General features: G+C 33.0%; 1 protein-coding gene across 4 annotated transcripts in view; it reads right to left on the reverse strand.

Annotated features, from left to right (window-relative positions):
- Positions 1 to 23,538, reverse strand: part of LOC110030008 — a 71,393-nt gene extending 47,855 nt beyond the window's left edge. For 3 of the 4 annotated variants that reach the window (XM_020732539.1, XM_020732538.1, XM_020732540.1), the window contains exons 1-8: positions 23,242 to 23,438; positions 22,985 to 23,149; positions 20,709 to 20,807; positions 20,473 to 20,604; positions 20,315 to 20,383; positions 20,142 to 20,238; positions 19,934 to 20,036; positions 16,134 to 16,332 (exon numbers count right to left, since the gene is read on the reverse strand). In XM_020732539.1, the coding sequence (XP_020588198.1) occupies positions 16,134 to 16,332; positions 19,934 to 20,036; positions 20,142 to 20,238; positions 20,315 to 20,383; positions 20,473 to 20,604; positions 20,709 to 20,807; positions 22,985 to 23,149; positions 23,242 to 23,343 (966 nt within the window). In that variant the 5' untranslated portion in view covers positions 23,344 to 23,438. Of the gene's footprint in view, positions 1 to 16,133; positions 16,333 to 19,933; positions 20,037 to 20,141; positions 20,239 to 20,314; positions 20,384 to 20,472; positions 20,605 to 20,708; positions 20,808 to 22,984; positions 23,150 to 23,241 lie in introns of all 4 variants that reach the window. The other variant, XM_020732541.1, reaches the window with a different exon arrangement.
- Positions 23,539 to 23,816: the final 278 nt, after the last annotated feature.

A 23,816-nucleotide genomic window follows, 5' to 3' on the forward strand; every position in this document is an offset into this window, starting at 1 on the left:
TACATCCTCCTGTAGATGTCTAGTAAGACCATCAATAACTAAAGCAAAAAGATAAAGGCTTAAAACCGATCCCTGATGTAATCCAACAGAAATAGGAAAATATTTGGTCAATCCTCCTTCAATTTGAACACAAGTAACAACTCTAGTATACATATCTTTAATGACTTGAATATAAGTCATATCAACACCTTTTTTTTCGAGGACTCTCCAAAGGATATCTCTTGGAACCTTATCGTAAGCTTTTTCTAAATCAATAAAAATCAAATGCAGATTCTCCTTATTATCTCTGAACTTCTCCATCAAACCTCTCAATAAATGTATAGCTTCCATAGTAGACATGCCCGGCATAAATCCAAACTGATTATGAGAAATCTTTGTGATGTGTCTTAACCTATGTTCAATTACCCTCTCCCATAACTTTAAAGTATGACACATCAACTTAATTCCTCTATAATTTGCACACTTTTGTGCATCCCTTTATTCTTAAAAATGGGTACCAAAATACTCTTCCTCCACTTCTCAGGCATCTTTTTAGTTTTTAAAATAATATCAAAGAGTTTAGTAAGCCAAGAAACTCCCAAATATTTCCACACTTCAATTGGGATATCATCAAGTCCTACAAACTTTCCACCCTTGGTTTTCTTTAAAGCCTCCTCAACTTCTTTTTTACTAATACGATGGTAAAAACGAAACGTTTTATTATTATTCACGATATTAAGATCACTAAGGTTGATCGTATTTTCAGAAACTTCATTAAAAAGTTTATCAAAGTAACTCACCCACCTATGTTGAATCTTTTTTTTAAGAAAAGTACTTTTTAATTTTCATCTTTAATACACTTTACTTTAGTTAAATCTTTACTTTTCTTTTCTCTTTGTTTGGCTAGTTTATACATATATTTTTCAACCTCCTTAGTATCTAATAGATTATAAAGATCATTAAAAGCAGAATTTTTAGCGTCAGATTATTCTTTTAGACTCTCTGCGGGTCTGATATTTTTCCCAGTTCTTTAAGCTTTTACATTTAAACCAATTTTTATAACATAACTTCTTATATTTTATCTTGTTTTGCACATTATTATTCCACCACCAACTACTTTTATTTATAAAATTTTTTTTTGATTCTCCAAGCAAATCTTTTGTTACTTGTTTAATAGTGTTTGTTATTTTATCCCACATAGCATTTGCTTCCTCATGAATATCCCAAATTTTGAAATCTTGAATTTTACTCATAAAAATAATTTTATTTGTCTTTTAAGTTTCTCCATCTAATTCTACGATGCTGAGTCCTAGTATTTTTTTATTTTACAACTCTTAATCTTAAAATCTAGAATTAATAAACGATGTTGGGTACTTAAATTTTCACTTGATATGACCTTACAATCTTTACAATCGCGACGATCTCTTCTTCTCATAAGAAAATAATCAATTTGTGTTTTATTAGATCCACTCTTATAAGTAATAAGATGCTCATCTTTTTTCTTGAATAAAGTATTAGTAATAACAAAATCATATTCTACCACTCTACCGACATGTCCATTTAAATCTCCTCCAATAAAAACTATTTCTTCAAGACGTGTCATTTGTATTAAGTCTTCTAAGTCATTCCAAAATTTATCTTTAGACCCTGTATCTAAACCTACTTGAGAAGCATAAGCACTTATAATATTAAAAATCTAAATATCAATGATAATATCAAGGATTATAATTCTATCTCCAACTCTATTAATTTTTACAACATTATCTTTCAAATTCTTATCTATAATTACACCTACACCATTTCTAGTGTTACTCTTACCAGAACACCAAAATTTAAAACCTAAATTATCAATCTCCTTAGCATTTTCTCCAAACCACTTAGTTTCTTGAATATATAAGATCTTAATTTTCCTATGAATCATAATATCAACTAATTCCATTAATTTACAATTGAGAGTATCTATATTCCAAGGTCATATCCTAATATTAGTTTTATTAGTTTCATGGACTAACTTCTTTACCCGCATTCGCCCGTAATATGGGAACCCTTGCTTATTTAATACTACATCCGGGCGCCGGTGTAGCGGTCCTTGCACACTTATCACTGTATTCAGGCTATACAGCGCGTCGCTTCCAGGGGACGCCCTAACACTTACAAAAAGATAAAAGATCAAAAGGATTCATGTCATGATTTTTTCAAAAAATTTTACGCTGGCTGTCGACTACCTAACGTAACCTTCCACTTTTTGCATTCGGGCTTGAGACCGGCAACGGCAATGTTACGTGAGAGATTTGTTTGGGTGACATACATGTAAAAAAATAAAATTTAGGTGTTCAATATGTAGATCTGTAAGTATTCAGCGGTAGGCATGTAAATGCCCCGGAATATAATTGCACTTTCGAAAGAATCAAAAAAATAATTATTCATTTTCTTATGTTTCCCATATTCTTAAATCCCTAGAATGATTTTACACATTTGGGAATTCAAGCAATTATTTTCCTTAAAATATAAAAATCATATCTACTGAAATGCATAATTTTAAAGTTTTATAAAATCAATTGCATACTTTCATCATTGAATTGCAAATATTCCATGTATTTTCAAAAATATAGAAACTTCTAATTCAAATAATTTTTAAAATCATTTAAAACATTCTTAAAAAATTTCATTGCAGCTCATGTGATTTGAATCTTTATGATGCCACTTGGCAGTTGATATGATGTCAATCGCCATTAATGTCATGAGTCTTTTAAAATAACAAAAATATAAAAAAAAAATACATAAAATTTCTAAAAAAATAAATAAGTAAATGTATTTTGAAATATTTTATTGATTTTTAAAAGCCATTTGCATCCTTCTGCGCCATAGAACAAAATATTTAATGTTAAAATCACCCCTTTTAAAGTTACAAATTATCAATATAATTTTGTGGGTAATCAATATTTAATTCCTTGAACTTCGATTTGATTCAATTCAAATTAAAAAATCTCCTTGAATCTTATACATATCACAAACATACTATGGAGCAAAATTGAAAGGCTATTTACTTGCAGACTTAAAGCTAAGGTGTAGATTTCATATTAATAAAAACTCCCTTATTTTTATTAGTGATTGGATGCACTAGGCAAATCCAAATATAACTTGTTCATTCAGTGAAATGAGGCATTGAATAGTTTGTAATGTTTACTATTCAATGTAAATATTTTCTTACAGCTTTCATATCAACAATTATGTAACTGCATAGAATTTCTTTCTTTCATATTAGGCTCTTAAGGAAAAATTTACTGCCAAGTAAGATCACAACAACTAAAATCAGCCTTAAGATCTTTTTCAAAGAAAAACGTTATGCATGACCACTCCCTTAGTCAACATCTTCAAAACTAAACTTACCCTTCTATGTCATAGCAAAGCAACTAAAAGTCGCCTAGCAAATTCACAATATATGCAAGCCTTGTTAATCAACATATATATATATATATATATTTTTTTTTAATCAGCATATAGTTAATACTAACAATGGGGGTAAGAAATTAAAAATTGCATGGATCGCTACATTAACGCTCTCAAATAATGAGTCGGGCAGCCATGCCCAAGTGGTGGCATTGCAAATCTCAATTCTTGGTTATAATAATGAGCCCGTCTTGCATATCATTCTGACACCTGAACAACATGAATTCCAAAATAATTAAGAGGATTAGTTGGTTTCTTCATCCAAGGTAGAAGCAAGATAAAATAGCCTAGCATCTTGACTCTCAGTACTTATGCATAAGTTGTGTCGTATGCAAATTCCCAGTGAGTAAAAGAATAAACTCAAATAATCTTATTATTATATTGGATTTAGGAAAAGGATTTATCCTGTAGATATAATAAGTCTCGCCTTGTGCAACTCTCATGATATTATTAGCTATAAGATTCTAAGAAAATTAAAAATTGACGCAAATATCCTTAACTATAATGTTAAAAAGTCTCGCCCAAAGCAATTCCGTCTATAGTGTTTTATTAATGATATGGAAGTGAAGCTCACATTTTAAAAATTGATACAACTTGAACACAAAACTTCTCTTCAAGAAATTAGTTATTCCCCAGTAGGTTAGAATGTTGCCTTAAATATGTTGATTCATGACATATGCTCCAAGCTTAACCTCTTTTGGAATCTAGAGCATCTTATCAAGTTGAGCTTATCTTCATTTGAATTCTGAAATCAAACTTTTGAATATCAAGATTAAACTGATATCATACATGAATTTAATTAAGAGTATTTTGAGGAAGTAAACCCAAAGATAGCTTGCTCTTATGGGGCACTTGAACCCCAAACAATAATAAATCATGTCTAGCGTTTTTGTAGCATTCAAGAGAAACGTTCAAGGAGCATTTAAGTTCGCCTTCAATTGAACTTACAAGGGATTTTGTACATTTTTCTTTTCGATGAGGAAATTTTGAAGCTCGTAGATATAATAGTAGGATCGTCCTATAATCAGTACACAAGAGAATTGTTCACCTTGAGAATATAGGTCAAGCGAGAGGAAATCAATGCCATCATTGACACCAGCATGCAAAAGAATCTCATCTCTATCAATCTAGCTAATAGAGGTTAAAGTTGAAAACCATACCCCTACCCTAACCTCTATCCTATAAGTTAGATTAAAAAAGACGCGTAAATGAAGATTGATTACTAGTGCCCCATGAAGTTTATAACCACCAAAGATTACATTAATGAGAAGATATGCAAGATGATTACATTTAACATTTACCATATCACCTTCAACAGCTAAAAGCCTAAAACCATCCTAATAGAATTGCTCTGCTACATCAGAGTCCGTAAGGGTCAATTTACTAAGGAAATACTTTTTGTCGAAAAAAAGACTATGGCAGGCCAACTACAAATGTAGTAACAAAAGTTAAGATTTATCAATATAAGCCAAAAATTCTTATTAATGCCAGCTTTCCCATTTAAGAAAAATATAGAAGTCATGGATTCCATTGAGCAAGAAAAGTGAAATATGGATAAAGTTGGCTGGCTACACAGTAATTTTTCAAGGGGACATGAAGGGTGATTGATACGTCATTTAGCATACTTAATTTCTTTTACATTTAGCACTGTTTTTGAGTGAAATTGCACTTTAAAGAATGGTATTTTTATATTTTTCTTGCAGGTATAACAGGTAAGAAACATGGAGCGAAATAGAGTGAACGAGCGAAGCAGAGGCAAAATGGAGAAAGAAGTAAACCAGCAGACTGGCGCCTAGGCGCCAGCTTTTGGCCCCTGGTGCCAATTCCTGGCGCCTCAGCGCCAGAACATCCCAGAAAACTAGAGAAGACCGCACCAACGGAGAAGACGACTGGCGCCTATGTGTCAGAATTATCCAGAGGCGATTTCTGCACACCCCAGGGAGTTATTTAACGGATCTAGACGTTTAGAAAAACATTTTTTGGCATTTCCAAGTCCCAAAATTCTCCAAGAAGGCCAAGAGATCGTAGGTTGGAGTAGGAAATGTAGATTTTTACATTTTCTCGATAGATTGGAGGGGATTTTGAGACGAAACTGTAAAGCAATTGTATCAACATTGCAAGGAACGGTAGAATGCTTTATTGAAAGAATTTGTATCTCTTTTCCAGAGGGCAAAAACTAAGTATATTGTTATCTAATGTCTTGTGTTTGTTGTAAACATATACTTAGTGGATTTGTTTGTGTTAAGATGATGCCTTTTATGGTGTTCGTCATGATTTGTGAGTAGATTTTTTTTACCCTTCTCTTGTATTGAATAAGTAAAATTTATAAAAATGTGTTAGATGCTTTTAGAATTGATTTTTAAACTTTAATGTGATGGTTTTTTTTTTCTGTGCTTCATTTATTTTTTGTACCGGCTATATGAACTGTTAAAATTATTTGTTCACCGTAAAAACTCAGGAGAGTTATGGCATGAACAACTAAGAAAAATCACATTGCACTATAGGGTGAAAGAAAAGTTGTTCATAGGGCAATGCAAATAGATAGGGAAATATGCTTTAACGGGTATAAATTGAGAACTCTAGGGTGATAGGATAGAATCATGACCAATTTGATCTAGAATTTAACGAATTAAAACTAGGTTAGCCAAACTGAGGGTATAAATTGGAGGCTCTAGAGTGACAGACTAAAATCGTAACCAATGTAATCTAGGGTTTAAGGAATTAATACTATGTTAACCAAATTTCTTTATGCACTCGACAGAGGGTAAAGAAGAGGAATGCTCCTATTTGTCACTAGCTACAATAACAATGCAAAGTATTAGATCCTACAATTCACTAATGTAATCACAAGAGAAAGGTAGTTTTTACCTCTTGAAATTTACCAAACCAATTTGTCTAGATATGTTGAACTTTAGACTTAGGATTGTATTTAGGAGTAGTTGTTAGAAAAATCACCTTAATTGATATTCCAAACGAAGACCTGAACGTAGTAGCTAGAACTTAGCCTAAGGAATTTCTTAATTCGCTTATCTGTGAGATCAATAATCCAGACATAATAGAGTCCTATATTACTGAAATGATACGGAGTAATAATAACTAATTTTAAGAACTCAATCAATTACCTAGAGAGAAGATCAAGTTCTTGGTGCATTTACCTGGACTACACAGAATAGTGATACACCCTGGGCTGGATCAAGTTTCTGGCGTCCTTGCTGGAGAAGCTACGGTAAGAACTTAGGAAAAATTTTAGTTAAACCTGTTAGACTTAGATTTGAAAATTTTAGTGTTATTATATAGTGTGTTTTAATTATTGTGTGTTATTTAAAAGAAAATCTAAAAAAAAACAAATAAAAAATAAAAATAAAGTAAAATATTTTTGACGTGTTTGGCGTGCTTGATATTCTTAAAATTAAGCATTATTACTCCTTAGGGTTTCTTACGCAGGTATAAATATCATGTTAGTAATATAGGGCTTTATTGACTCTGGATTATCAATATCACGGAAAAAACGAGATAAGAAATTCCTTAGGCTAAATTCTAGCCTACTACCTTCGGGTCTTAGTTTGAAATGTCAATTAAGGTGGTTTTTCTGACTACTCCTCCTAAATATAACTCTAAGTCTAAAGTTAAACCTAACTAGAAAAATTGGTTTGGTAAATTTCAAGAGATAAAAATTACCTTTCTTTTGTGACTACATAAGTGAATTGTAGGATTAACTACTTTGAATTGTTACAGTGGTTAGTGACAAATAAGAGCATTCATCTTCTTTACCCTCTATCGAGTACATAAAGAAATTTGGTTAACCTAGTATTAATTCCTTAAATCCTAGATTACATTTGTAACGATTCTAGCATGTCACCCTAAAGTCTCCAATTTATACCCTCAATTTGGCTAACCTAGTTTTAATTCGTTAAACCCTAAATCAAAATAACTAGGATTCTAGCCTGTCATCCTAGAGTCCCCAATTTACACTCATCAAAGTCTATCTCCCTCTATATTTGCACTGTCCTATAGACTACTTTTTCTTCACCCAATAGTGTAATATAGTTCTTCTTAATTGTTCATGTCATAGCTCTCATAAATATTTATGATAAATCTATAATTTTAACAGTTTATATGGCTAGTACAGAAAGTAAATGAAGTAGAGAAAGAAAATCATCACATTAAAGTTTAAAAATCATTTTTAAAAGCATCCTACACATCCTACAAATCTTACTTATTCAGCACAAGAGAAGGTAAAATAATCTACTCGCAAATCATGAAAAAAACCATAGAAGACATCATCTTAACACAAATAAATCCACTAAGACATTAGAAAATAATATACTCAATTTTTTTCCCACTAAAAAAAAAGAAGAAAATTCCTCCAACAAAGCCTCATACTGTTCCTTGCAATACTGATACAATTCCCTTATAGTTTTCTCTCAAACTCTCTCCAATCTCTCGAGAGAAAGGTAAAAATCTACATTTTCTACTACCTAAGACCTCTTAGCCTTCCTAAAGAATTTCAGGACTTGGAAATGCCAAAAAAGTGTTTTTCTAAACATCTAGATCCGTCAAATAACTCTCTGGGGCATGCAAAAATCGCCCCTACACTATTCTGGCGCCTAGGTGTCGTCTTCTCTGTTTTCTGGGAGGACACTGGCGCTTAGTTTTCGTCTTCTCTAGTTTCTTAGGATGTTCTCACGCCTACGTGCCATAAATTGGCGCCATGGGGTGGCGCTTATGCGCCAATATATTAGTTTACCCTTTTCTCCATTTTGTCTTTGTTTCGCTCATTTCAACTATATTTCGCTTCATGTTTCCTACCAGTTATACCTGCAAAAAAAAACATGGAAATATCCTTCTTTAAATTACAATTTTATTTAAAATCGTTGCTAAATATAAAGAAAATTAAGAATGTCAAAAGACATATAAGTTATCACCAAAAAGGTTTATGAAAACTGACACATCACTATCCAATCTATTTTCTATGAAAACTGAATTATCAAGGCTGACTCTACCAAAATGAAGGCAGGTGACTTTGGGCTTACTTGAAAGATAGATGGCTGGATGGAAAGAGGAAAACATGATATAAAGGATTTTGAGAGAAATGGAACTGAATTTTATTGTAGGAATTTAGCCTATTTGGAGGCAATTGAATTAAATCCCAAAAATACCCCTTAATTATTCAAATGTGACCAATTTAGTCCCAGAGTTTTGCAATGCTCCATTTTAATCCCTAAAATATTGAAAATTAATCCAAAGGGGTCCTATTTGTAGAAAGCAAGATGAAAAAATTATCCTAATTTAGTCTCTTATTTATACAAAACTGATTTCAAGCTAACTCTAAGGTACCAACTATAATCAATTTTCAATAGTTCAGGGACTAAATTAGAGTATTGCAAAACTCTATGACTAAATTTGCCACATTTCAGTAGTGAGGGGACCATTTTGAGATTTAACTAGTAGGCAGGCACGCGTTCTTATCAAATCCGAAACAAGTTTATTGAAAGAGGGAGTCATATCTTCTAATAACAAACTTTAAATTAAAAACTAATTACAACAAAAAAAATTTAATCCACAATTTATAATTTAGATGCAAGTATATCCAAACAACGTTTAAAATAAAAAACATCCTTAATTTATTGTGATCAAATTTTTGATCAATTTCTAGCTTCTTGGTTTTGATCGACTGGCATCCAGTTGATGATATATTTTTGTTGGTAGTCTTTCGATGATGTTTTTTTCGATCTTACCAATTTAATTTGAGATTCACCATTTTTGACAATCTCCATCAAAGTTAGATGATGTTAAATCAATTAACTAAATCCCTTCTTATTCTAAATTATAAATTAAGATCAAATTAAATTGTTAAGATCGAAAAAAACATCATTCAAAGTCTACCAACAAAAGTATATCATCAATTGGATGCTAAGTGATCAAAACCAAGAAGCTCGAAATTTGGATCAGTGGATCAAAATTTAGATCACAATTAAATAAGGATGAGTATTTTATTTTAACTTTGTTTGGATATGCTTGTATCTAAGTTTTCAACTGAGGGCTAGATTTAATTTCTTTATAATTATTTTTTCATTTGAGGTTTTCTAGTTTGTTATTAGAAAATAGAACTCTCTCTTTCTATAAAGTTGTTTCGGATTTGATAAAAATGTGCCCCCCCTATGAGTTAAATCTCAAAATGGTCCTACTACTCGAATGTGGCAAATTTAGTCACAGAGTTTTGCAATGCTACAATTTAGTCCCTCAACTATTAAAAATTGATCCCAATTGGTACCTCAGAGACTAGCTTGAAATCAATTTTGTATAATTAAGAGATTAAATTGGGGTAATTTTTTCATCAAGATTTCTACAAAAAGGACCACTTTGGATCATCAATTTTCAATATTCTAGGGATTAAAATGGAACACTACAAAACTCTGGGACTAAATTGAAAACATCTAAATAATCAAGGGGCATTTTGGTATTTAATTCAATTGCCTCCATATATGCTAAATTCCTACAATAAAATTCAATTTTAATTCTCTCAAAATCCTTCATATCATGTTATCTTCTTTCCATCCAACAATCTATCTTTCATGCAAGCCCAAAAGGAGTAAACCCGAAAACCACAAAGGAATAATACTTTGATGAGTTCAAGATAAAAAATAAAATAAAATATTATCATAGAATTAGATGAGAGCACTTAAAATACACAAATAAAATTATCTTTATGACTAAACTTCAAGATCTTTTAAGATTTGGAATGTTTAAGAAGAAGCTAATACTATGTAGGATAAAGTAACGAGTATGTTAAGCAAGTTGTAAAAAATGTAATTGGAGAATCAAAAGACAAAGCTTTTATGAATAAAAAAAGTTGTTGGTGGAATAATAATGTGCAAAAAAAATTAAAAAAGATTTGTTATTAAAATTGGTATAAATGTAATAGCAAAGAGAATTGGAAAAAATAAAAGGTAACCGATAGAGAGTAATAAAACAGTTAGTGAAGCTAAGAATTTTAATTTTAAGGATCTTTATAATATATTAGATAGTAAACATATGAAAGATATATGAATAAACTAACCAAGCAAAAAAATTAAAAAATTAGTTGAAGCAAAGTGTATTAAGAATGAAAATCAAAAAGTAAATTTCTTATATAAGGATATTTAAGGGTATGTTTGGGACCGCTTTTTCGCGCAGCGTGGCCCCAAATCGCGACATTCGGTCTTTTGGATGTTGACTTCGCGGACGCACACCGCTAAAATTGGCGGAAAGCGGGCCGGAGGATCGACCACACGGCCTCGCGTTCGCCCCGCTAATATTACCATAGGCCCCGCGATCCTCTTGCTCGCGAACGCTTCTCGTCTGGTGTTCTAAAGCCTTCTCGCGAAGCCACCCGCACCTTCTTCTTCCTCAACAAGTCAGGTAAGTTGCGCCTTCTTCCTCGACGAGCAAGGTAACCCACGCGCCTTCTTCTTCCGCTCAAAGCCCCCTGCACCTTGTTCCCGAAGCTCCCTGCAACTACTCAGGGCGCAAGCTTGTCTTTCTTCTCTCCCACATTCTCTATTTATTTGATCGTCTGCATTTATCGAACAGGGATGCGACTTACACTTGAGTTTGGGTAATAATTTTTTGTGAACTTCTTTTTTATTTTTTATTTATTTTTTGATATTTTCCAATAATTACTCGTCTATTCCTGATCCTAATTCTTGCGTCTGAATTATTGCATTTATAACGTAGTGGCGGCCACGATCTTCTTTGCCAATCTATAAAAATCCATCAAGTTGATGTTACTCCTAACATTGAAAACGGGAAGGTAATCAAAGCTTGATTAAAGCTTGAACATTTTAGTTCAGGAGATTAACCATATATGTAACTTGCCATCATCTGGTATAAACTTGTTAAAGGAAATTAGTAAGTTAAACCTGCCAATACATCTGCTCTACTGATTATGATATTTCTAATCAGTTTTCTCTCTTTAATTTTTTGTTGGGAATGGTAATTGTTTTCGTTTATCTAATTGCACTCAAATGAGTTATTTTTGTAGTATACAGAAATGATTTGATAGAATTTACTGTTCTCTATAGCTACCATGTTTATTCAGGATTTTACACAGTGATTTTTAAGAGAGTAAATGAAATCGAATTATCTTTTGGTTAGTTGTGTAGGAATCCACTTGCCTTTTTAGTGTCATAATGAATTCTCAGCCTTGAGCTCTTTTTTTTTCTAACTCGCTAACCAAATTTAAAAATAAATTCTTTGAATTTCCAGACCATATGTACTTAACCCATATCATAGATCAAAGTTTTCAATTTAGTTTAAGAGTTTCTCTTAAATTCTAATGGAAAAGAGAAACATAAGCTTCAAATTGAGCGGACTATACTTATCTCTAAATAGGTGATTATATTTGAATATGAATCCATGTTTCTGTTAGTGTTATAATTTCGTTATTGCATATTTTCTGGGATTTAGGTAAATGTGTTTGTTAATCTTGTCCTAGCAACCATGTTACCTTGCACATCGTTTTGTTCATCAATGGACAACTAAATCTTGATTTTGTTGCAAACTGTGGCGAATGTTGTCCAACCAACCTATTAATAACTTGTTTTGATATAACCTTCGATTCTATGGCATTTAATAGGCTTAATTCCTCTAGTTTTTCTTTATATTTTCTTTATACGCTCAAGGTTCATAGGTTCAAAAACCAATTCATTCTAGAACTAACTGATCCCAGTCAACACTTTATTAGTATCTTTTGTGTGAGGCAGCACTAAGGAAATCATGCATGACTTGTATTAGTATGTATGTCAGTGTGATATCTATTAAGCTAGCTGGTTGGTCAATCGGTGATGAACTCTACTGTGGAATCATTTTGAGTTATGGTTGAGGAAATCATGCATGACCTCCGATAAAATGTGCATCACAGTTCCCTCGCTTCCCTTTTTTTGTGCAAATTTCTTCTTAGTTCTTTCGTATTTTGACCATAAATTTGATTTTTAAGTTTGAGTGATGCAATATATTGCATTGAGCCCCAAAGTTCTCAATGGGTGCTAAGCCAGTATTAATTTGAATAAACTAACCCATTATCAACCAATGATAAATAATATCGGTGCATCATTTAAGTTCTTTTGCTTTTTCCTGAAGTTATAAGTATATTTCTGTTGGAAAAAGAACACTTCAAGCACGACATTATTTCATTAACATGGTAGAAGCCTTAACATGATAAAATTTGGAACATAATTAGTGAAGCAAAAGTTTTTCTAAACTTTTTAGGTGCACATACCATGGCTTGTCTATTCTTCAGACCATCATCTTCATCTTCATACACTAATTGAGATCAAAGTTGATAAATTTTGAAAGTTGGTGCGGTCTTGTTTGGCATAGGACAATCAATTAGTTTTCATTTTACTTTTGTTATTGCAATTTTAAAACCTGGCTTAAGGCCACCATTCCTTACATTATACAGGAAGCTCAAGCTGGCTTTATGATGAAGAAATCTATAACCAACAATATCATATTAATTAATGAGGTGCTCCACACTTTAAGAACCTCTCCTTCTACCTTTTGTGCAGGTTTGATTTTAATAAAGCTTTCAATTGCATTAGCTCGTAGTTCATTCTTGACATGATGCTATTCCTTTTCATTAATTTGAAGGAATATAATTCATCTTGCCTAGAGCTACTTATTTTCGCATCTTTTATATATGTTCACCATTGTACAAATCATGCTATGTTACCTATATATACATATCTAACACTTCAATTTTATTCCTTAACCATAATTAATTTCATATATTTACATATATATTTACATATCTAATATTTACATATCTAACACTTAAATTAACTTTATTAAAAATATGCTATTCAATTTCGTAATAGCTCCAAAAAAATATGCAAATATTCGTAAAACTTAAAATTTTATGTGTTAGATATGTAAATACATGACATTGTATTGCATATGTGTTCTTATTTCTAAACAAAAGTTGTTAGCACTTTTGGGGCTTACTGAAGTTTCAAAAATAAGATTGTTATAGTCTTCTTTTAAATAGTTTTACCAAAAATGGACAGTATAAATTTTTTTTCCATAAACAACTGCCCAACAATTGGTTTCAAACAGTTGCACCAAATAGATAGCCAGTTTCCCCGCAGCTGCTTCCTGAGGCAGCGCAGCTGTAGCTGAAAAGCTGAGAAGCGGCTGCCCCAAACAAAGCCTAAGATACATGAATAAAATAATTTGATAAACTTTTCAATGAATGTTGTGAAAAGACGATAGATTTTACTAATCTTAATATAGTAAATAATAATAATTTTTTATTTCCACCATCGCATTAGTAAAATAGAAGTAAATGGGGCTTTAAAGAAAATAAAATATGAAAAAGAAGTAAGACTTGATAGTATTCCAATAGAAATCTACAAATGTTTTGAGATTTAAAAATTTCTTAGCTTACTAAACTTTTTAATATTATTTTAAAAACTAAAAAGATGTCTAATGAGTGGACAAAGAGTCTATTTGTTTCTATTTTTAAGAATAAAGGGATCCATAAGAGTGTGTAAATTATACAGGAATTAATTTAATGTGGCATACATTAAAGCTATGGGAGAGAGAATATAGCAAAAAACTTGTTAAGATCAGTTTGCATTCATGTTGGGAAAGTTTAATATGGAAGCTATACTTTTATTAAGAACTTTGATGGAGAAGCACAGAGAATAAGGAGAATCTATATATGATTTTGGTTGATTTAAAAAAAAGCTTATGATAAGGTTCCAAGAGAAGTGTTTTGGAGAGTTATAGAAAAGAAAGACATTGATATTGCTTATATTCATGTCATTAAAGATATGTATACTATAGTTGTTACTTGTGTTCGAACACATACAGGATTGACCAAGTATTTTTATAATTCAACTAGATTCTATTACGGATCGACTTTATGACCATATCTTTTTGTTTTAGTTATGGATGCTCTTACAGAACATTTACAGGAGGATGTAACATGGTGTATGTTTTTTGCTGACAATATCCTTATTGTGGATAAGACTAGAGAGAGAATTAAAAAAAACTTGAATTATGAAGATCATCTTAGGTCTAAAGGCTTTCATTTGAGTTGATTTAAAACAAAATACATGGAATTAACTTTTCTATTAGTAGATCTAATGGCAAAGTTCTAACAATGAGTGATCAAGTCATTAAAAGAAGTGAACGTTTTAGATATCTAGGATCTATTGTTTAAAGTGATAGTGATATAGATGCAGATATTATTAGTATAATTCAAGTTAGATAGTTGAAGTGGAGGAATGCATCGAGCATATTGTGTGATAGAAAAGTATCAATTAGACTTAAAAGAAAAACTTTATAAGATGATGGTAAGATCTTCAATGCTTTATGACGTGGAATGTTGAGCTATAAAAAAGAAGCATAAAATTAAACTAAGTGTTGCTGAGATGATAATGCTCGGGTGGATAAGTGGCTTTACACTTTTGAGACAAGATGTGAAATTAATATATTTGTGAATGGGTTGGAGTAGCTCTAGTGGCTGACAATATTAGAGAGAGTCACCTTAGATGGTTTGGTGACATTACATGTCAACTATCTGATGACCCTGTTAAAAGAGTAAATGTTTTAGATTTGACTTATGTTAAGAATAGTAAAGGTAGACCTAAAAGGACTTTGGGCATGTTGTATAAAAAATCATCTTAATTTACCAGAATTAAATGAAAATATGACACTCAATAGGACACAATGGTAAAAAAAGAATTACATAGCTGGCCCCACTTAGTGGGATAAAGGCTTGCTATTGTTGTTGTTGTTGTTGAACATTATAGCGTATCAGAAAGTTCTTATGAAAGAACGCCCAAGTAGTTTAAAAGCAGGGAAGATTTATAAGTGGAACGTGGACCAGTTTTTTTTTTTATCACAAGGCATTCAAATTGTGCTTCATGCTCAAAACATAACCAAAATTTCATGAACGGCTAAGATGTGTCTTCTATGCAATTAGTGACAGATTAATGAATATAGAGTGAAGTATGAGAACTTCAGCTCTCAAGGGTATGTATTGAGTTCCCCATCATGAAACAATTAATAGGAGTGATTGTTAAAGTTTTACCATAAAATATTAAAGTTCCAAAGTGGTGAAGCCATTGAAAAAAGGTACTTGAGTAGCACCAAGATCAGCATTTCTATAAGGAACTACTTGGTTGCAAGTATTAAAAGATCTGATGGAGTCAAAATACAATATGATGTACAATTGTATATATGAAATAATTTGTACAGATTATTTGTTTGTTAAAGAAATTGAAATAAAACTAATATTTTGTGGATAGAGGGCATTGGCAGCAGCATACAACTGGTGATGATGGAGACGACAATGGCAGCAGTAGTCGGCAGTGGTAGGCAGCCAACACGGTGGCATTGGGTGGCAAGCAACGACAAGAGCCAGCAGCCAGCATGGTGCTTTATGGCCAGTGGCAAGCAGCAGCTTATGCAGGAAATTTAGCACACGCAATGTATTTGGAATGCACACAAGTCAAACTAATCTCAAACAGACTGAAAATGAAATAAATGGGGAATTCTAAATACCATAAAAATTTACTCTGCATTTACTTTTCCTCCCACCAAACACCTGAATTTTGGAACTCCTAAATATCTTTAAAACTACAGCAAATGCAAACCAATACAAAGTACAAGTAACGCTGGTAAAAATTAGGTGGTGCAGGGTTACCAAAAAATACCTGAAAATAGAAGAAAGAGGAAACAACTGCACTCAGGCACAGAAATAAAGACACGCATAAAAGATAAGCTGATGATACTATCATCCATAACCCTTCTAGCATGGTGAAAAATTTCAATTTTGCCATGAACGTAGGTGATTTGGTAGAAGATTGTATAAGAGTAGATGTTTCCTCATCAGCTTCAAACTGTTTAGCTTCCCTATAAGAAAAGATAAAGCAAGAAAAAGTAAGTTACAAAAAAGAGGTTTAAAAAAGAACATAACAAGAAACCACAGAGCTTTTGGGATGTATTTGATACAGGCATGCATAAATGCAAGCACATACGTGCAACCACACAAACAAGTGTGCACAAGCACAAATTCAATTCATTCATAGACACGCATACAAACCAATACGTCAATGCATACAGGGCCACACAGTTGAACTCGGAGAGAAAACATCTAGAACGTAAAACACAGTATACACCTCAAATAAAGAAAAACTAGAGTCCTTATCACTTGAAAGTACAAGCTAAAATAATAATGCGACTAAGTGCAAATTATTACCTGGAATAAAACTATCAATTTTCTTAAACTAAGAATTCAGAAAATGACTTTGCTGATGGTCATTAGCATTGATAGAAAAATACTATTAGGCTTTATGTTACAATTCGAAGTAGAAAACCACTCATATTATTGTAGAAATTAGGGCAAACAAAACTTTTTTCTACATTAATCCAAACAACTCACATGAATACAAAGATAAACACTCACAATTCGAGAGATAGGCTGTCTCTCCCACTTACTAGAATTTGAGAGGTTGGAAATCTTTCCCAAAACCTAAACCTAAGACTCAAAACTCAATCTTAAGACTAAATTGCCCTTAGGCGTACAAAAAACAAATTTTCCCTTAGATTAGGCGCCCTCCTAACAACGCTCCCCCCCCCAACAAAACCCGAAAAAACACCTGTCCTTAATGTGAGCAAAAATGAGTGTTCTCCCCCACAGCTGGGAATATTTCTTTATTCTCTGTTTTCTAGTCCTGCACTATGAGAACTTGTAATCTTCGATCATTGCAACAGTGTCCAAGGATAAACTTTTCATCACACTGAAAAAATAAGCCCTTCGCTAACTTCTCCTAAATCGCTGTCTCTGTAAGGCGCTTGAGTGTTGCTCCAAATCGTGGTCTATTATTCATGTCCCGTGCAACCTCCATCTAAACTTCCATTGTTTGAACTTTTGACATCGTCGTGATTGCAGCAGTTCCATACGACGCTCCATCTGTGTTGCTTTTGTTGGTTTTCTTCATCTGGTTCTTGCCTTCCACCATCTGGGCTAGCTCCATTAGCTCTCTCAATCCCCATGGTCATGTCGGGTTTTAACCTCTTCATGAAATTCTCTTCCAGTCCTGCTTCAGAAATCCTCCATAGCCCTCTAGAATATAGTCAAATCTCTCCCTATATTTCATGATCGTCCCCTCATGAGTCAAGGTATAGAATTGCTCGTGCAGGTCTCCTTGCCGAAAGGCTTGGAAACGTTTCAACAAACAATCCTTAAATTCATCTCACGAACGAATCGGGTATCTAGCCTCTCTCCACTAAAATCAAGCTAAGACTTTCCCCTCTGAATAAAATCCTGCAGCCATGAGTTTCTCCTCCTCATCTAACTCATTCATCGTAAAGTATCTCTCTACCCGATGAACTCACCCGTGTGCGTCATTTCCCTCAAAGATCGGCATCTTCAATTTCCTAACTCTAAGATCTCCACCACAACTTCCTCTTCTCCATTTTTTCCCTCCATGTATTGAGGGTAAAGCGCCTTCCTTCGACCGTAGCTATACTCCCTCCCTGCTACTCTCCCTTCTTTGTGCTCCTCCATACCTCTGACATAATCTCTTCTCCATATTTCGGCCCATCTGCCTCCATCATAAATCTTTAATCCACCCGTAATTGGAACCCTAAGAGGAGGTTCGTGATGGCGGATGTTTTCCTCTTCTTGTTCCTCACATTCAACCTCTTTTCCTTTCAATCTTGTCATGGATTCTCCAGTTAAACATTGGTTAGGGTATGCAAACTGAACTGTTGACAGGTTCTTGAATTGCACCTCAATGAGCCACTTTAGCATCCTCTCGAATTTCCCGTGCTCTCGAATCGATCCTCCAGTCGATTCTCCAAAGAAGAGAACCTCTATTCTTTCTTCCATCGTAAACTTGATTTGACGCATCTCTTCCTCCAATTTTTTTTCTCCATATAATCTATTTTCTTTGATGTCAACTCTTTCAGAAAAATTTTCGATCTCAAAGACAAATTTTATACCCTAAATTCCCGATGTTTCTTCTCAGATAGTCCGTATCGCAACTATACCTCAAATCAATGTTTCTGGATCACGTCAATCTCGTCGTCGCTTCCCAAGAAGCATCTATCCTGACTGTACTCATACAAATTGATGTGATTCTTGAATATGGAAGTTTCCAGTCCTTATGCGTGGTGATCCCTCGCGCCTATCTTCCCAGATAGCTCTAATCACGACTGGATCGCGTAGACGACACGAGAGGAAGAAAAAATGGAAGTTTCAGGTCCCTGTGCATCGCAATCCCTCATGCCTGCCTTTCCATATAGTTGTGATCGCGACTGGATCATGGGTCCTTGTGCGTCGCAATCCCCCGCACCTGCCTTCCTAGATAGCCCTGATCGCGATTGGATCACGAAGACGACGCAGGAGGAAGAGAAGACGCAGGAGGCAGAGGAAAATGGGAGTTTCAGGTCTCGATAAGCTGCGATCCTTCGTGTCACCTCTTTCACAACAAGCTATGACCCTCTGCGACCACTGTCTCTTTCTCAGCAAGCTCGGAGCATGATTTTCTCGCAAGATTCTGTAACGAAGGAGTTTTAGAGTGATCTTTTGCATCAAATCCTTCTCAGTGCGATAAGATCTCGTGGTGGCCTCCCTTTTAGTGACTGTATCGTGGCATTAGGTCAAGAAGGGATCCCGTTGATGCTTCTCAATTATTGCTCCCGCCAACAACCATTTCGCATGCCGGTAGCGATTTCGTGGTGATCACCCCAAAATCGTGATCTGATATCGATTTGTTACGATTCAACGTGGAAATCCACAGATTTATGTAGAAATTAGAGCAAATAAAAATTTTTATTGCAATAATCCAAACAACTCACACGAATGCAAAGGTAAACACCTAGGAGTAGGCAGTCTCTCTCAATTCATATAATTCTAGAGGTAGGAAATCTCTCCTAAAACCTAAACCTAAGAATCACAACTCAATCTCATGCCTAAAAACTAACCATAAACATAATAAGTTTATGTAGACCCAACAATAATAATAATAAAAAATTAAATTGCCCTTAGGCATACCAAAAATAAATTTACCCGTTAAGTTAGGCGCCCTCGTAACCCTTCACTAGTAATATGCGTTAACTGGTGTTTAAAAAGCAGCTTTTTATCTTTGGGTTTGGTAAACTCGAAACATAAGAATTTTAAATCAATATTATAATACATTACAGAAATAATTGATCCCAACCAGACAAGTACTTCGAAATTATTATTATTATTATTATTATTATTATTATTATTATTATTATTATTATTATTATTATTATTATTATTATTATTATTATTATTATTATTATTATTATTATTATTATTATTATTATTATTATTATTATTATTATTATTATTATTATTACAATAAATAATAATAAAAATCACAATAGGAATAATAATAATAAGACTTTAATAACCTTCAAGAAATTAACATTTGCAACCACAAATCAATGTGGAGCCATAACAGACCAAAGTGTTTCATACCTTGTAAATAATAATTCTCCTGAAACATGTTGGCTGTCAAGAATGATCCCTTTAGATGACCGTGCAGCGAGCTCCATCAAAAGAGCAGAAAATAAGAGTAAAACTGAATGAAAAGAAACTTAAGAAATCAACATAATACAAATAGAAAAAAAGAAGAAAATCATTTTTATGCAACATAGATTCCGTATAATTATAAGACGATACGCACATGGTCCTAGCCAAGCCATGCTTGCAGCAAATAATGAACCACAAAACTGTCCCAGTGTAGCACCAGCACCAACAAAGCCAAACAATCTTGAACCTGACTGAATGAGAAAAAAAATCAAGTCCTATGAAAATGAAAATGTACATCTTTAACAAAACATCAACCTACTTGTCTACCTCATTGTCCATGATATCAATCACCCGTGCCCACGTTGATGATATCGTAATAAGATTGAGCAAGGCAACCTTAAGGAAAAACAAAAAGCCTTTTACTGCAAGTTTGGACAATAATGTACGATACCAAATATTGAAATGAATTGTAATAGCAATCATACCCAAAGATATAATCCAATTCGGACAGTTATATAAAACCAACCATGATTACCCCACCCATCATGAAGCGTATTACCCTTTGGATTTTCAAGGCTGCCTATATCCTCAGGTGATGAAGCATGAGAAGCTAAAGACTATATATAAAGTCATATTAAAATGTTCAATGAAGTATTACTGATAACCAGTACAAACTTTCTATTTAATATTGTATTAATGGCAGCTACATCAATAAATTTACCTTGGATGTTGATACCGTTTGTCCAGCAGAAGATGCATACCACAGGAAAAGGAATACAAGAAGAGATAAACTGAAAAATCTGTGTATATAGACCAATGCCTAAAGTCCAACAAAAAAGAATACTATTAGGCATTGATATAATGGAATACAAATTCTGCAATACTCAAGAAAGCAATTAATTTTCGCAATTAAAGATTATCATTTAAAGATGAAATGACACTATTTCAGCATAAAACACTTCAAAAATTATGAAATAACATTTTGGCTAGTATATTCATTACATTTTATGCATTTTTACTCTTTATCTTCTACTTTACTAGATGGACTAACAAAGCTTCTCATGGCATCCATAATACATATAGCAATAAAGAACAAAATTAGCTGTTTCCAACATAAGATAGATCTTATTTATAAAATTAAAATGAATAGAGTATTAGTACATCGTTCTTCTCATTTTTGCATTTAGAATAAAAAGAAAAAAACTACTATTTCCAATTCCTCAAAGTCCATATATCAAATTTACTTGATGAATTTCATTATGTCATGTGCTCCATCAACTGACAAAATGTAACTTTAAAATAATGAACGGAAAAGTTTACTTCTAAGAGAAAAAAGTCTTCAAAATTATATTTACTATTCACCAATCAAACTAAAAGAGTGTTAATACTTAATCAAGCAATGTTAAACATATTTCACTTGTTTCAAACACATTATATAATTTCGTGCCCTAACCCAACATATATACAGCCCAATTCTGCTAGAAATTTCATGAAAATTAGACTGCTTTTTGCAATAAATATATCATGTACCAAGTACTCACTTTTTAATTCAAGTAATTTTTTTTCTAAATCTCAATTAATTAACTTTAGCCTAATCCAAAGTAACTGTGGTTGATTTTATTAATCTTTATTTTTCATTCGGTCATGCTCAACATTGTAGGTCGTGTTAAAGCATATTCTTCATAAATCTATTTGAGCAACTATAGTGATATTACCATATGTCTACCCATTTTCCTTTATGAAAAACCTTAATTTAATATGTCCATCAGAAGGATCGATACATTTTCTACACTTCGTAGTACATGTTAAGCCTACTTTCAACTACCTTACCTTCAATAAATGTTATTCTATCCATCCCTCAAATATAATTATTCTATAATTTATCATACATTGTTTTCTCATAAATTCATCTTAGCATTCTCAATTTTATAACTCTCAATCTTATTACCAACACTCAAATCCATAAAGCATGAGTGAACTAATTAAAATTTTAATAAACTTGTCTTTAAGTCTTTATCATATCATCTTCTCACATAATCCTCATAAGACACTTCTCTAATCTAACCACGGCCTTAATACTAGAAGGTTTTTTTTAATTTTTTTAATTCGACATTTTTATTATAACTTATCCAATTTATTTAAATCTATAAAAGCTAAGCATCACATTATCTACTAATAATATTAAATTGATAATTACAAATATCATACACTGAAATGCAAATCATATAATTAGTATTTTTCATTCTACTAAATATAATCCCCTTATCACCAAAGCATCTTCTCCATTATCCTATTTAAATTATATCAACAAATGTCTCATTAATGAGAGCTATATAATCTTTAAAAAATAAGCCAAGGCCTCCTAATTTGTGAATTAATCGATAATCAAAAATAAAAGAGGATAATAATAAGAGGAAATGAAGGCTAACAATTGCTAACAAAAACAAAACCTGCTGCAGGCTTACAACTATCTATGTTGAGTATATTATTAAAGCTCCTAGCCATGGCAACAACATGAAGCATCTATTTTCCCTACTATACTTTTCAAACTGCTACAACACTTTCATTTTGCTGCTACCTTTCATTGTTTAAAAAATAAATAAAAATGGCAGGAAGTTGTTTTTTACAACTAAATTTGTTAGAGTAATAATTATGAGAAAGTTTCCAATTTTTTTAAAAAAAATTATAACAATCAAAGCAATGGTCAAAAAAAAATTTTTTTGCCACAAAACTGATAAAGCTAAAATTACAAAAAAAAAAAAAAACAATCGCCCCAAATAGACCCTATGACATTGACAATCACTTCAACTTCCAAGTTTGAGACCTTAAATGCAGTTGATTCCACTTAAAAAGTGTTCCAACTCAAAATAGTTGGGCCAAAATTTACTACATTTCATATATCAAGACACAAAAAATTCTTCTTTTATCATACAATAATACATGACTAGCGTTCATTGCCCTGATTATCACACCAACGAGAATCCAGCGATAACATGCCTGGGCTTTGGAAATATGCGGAAGCGAGAATATTAGGGTTGAGACTGGAGCGGAAACGAGAGTCAGAATCAGCGACCCCATGAAGAGTCCTGGGAGGTGGTTTAGGCCCAGAGATATAGCTCCATCGTCCCGCAGAGGAAGAATCACAAAATAGGCGCTCAGAAGCTACAATTAGCCCCAGCACACGTAAAATCACAGTTAAAAAAGGTAAATCAGGGAGAATAAATGAGCTATCCAAAAAAAGAAGAGGAACTAACGAAGAAGAAGCAGGAAGACGAATGGATCAGAGCGGTAATCTCGTGGGGGTGGACCGAAACAATCGTAGAGATGATCGAATCCAACCAAGATCGTGAAGCCATTGTTTTCCTCGACGTCTGAAGCTACAAAAGGGAAGAGAGTGAGGGCTATCAGCGCGTAGAAGTTTCGCTCTACATCGCGGAGAACATCGAAACTATGGAGATGGTCGAATCCAAGCGAGATCGCGATGCCATCATTTTCCTCGGCAGCTACAAAAGAGAAGAGAACAGAGTGAGGGCTACCAGCGCGTAGAAGAAGAGGGGAACACTATTCACCGCGAGCGCTGCTATTCGCAGCACGACGAATTCAGCTCCATGCAAGAAAAATTATTAATGGCGGAGTCCGTGGCAGGCACAATCCGTGCATTTTATACAATACTACACAACAATATCGCGCCATCTCCATCAGGGTCGGGGATTATCTGAGCATTCATATAAATTTATGTATCAAACCTAAATTTTAATTTATATATTTTTAATATATAAATTTTTAATATCATATTCACAAAGATATTATTATTATTATTATTAACTTT

The sequence above is a fragment of the Phalaenopsis equestris genome, unplaced genomic scaffold (genome assembly GCF_001263595.1).
Source record: "Phalaenopsis equestris unplaced genomic scaffold, ASM126359v1 Scaffold000629, whole genome shotgun sequence".
Lineage (NCBI taxonomy): Eukaryota > Viridiplantae > Streptophyta > Magnoliopsida > Asparagales > Orchidaceae > Phalaenopsis > Phalaenopsis equestris.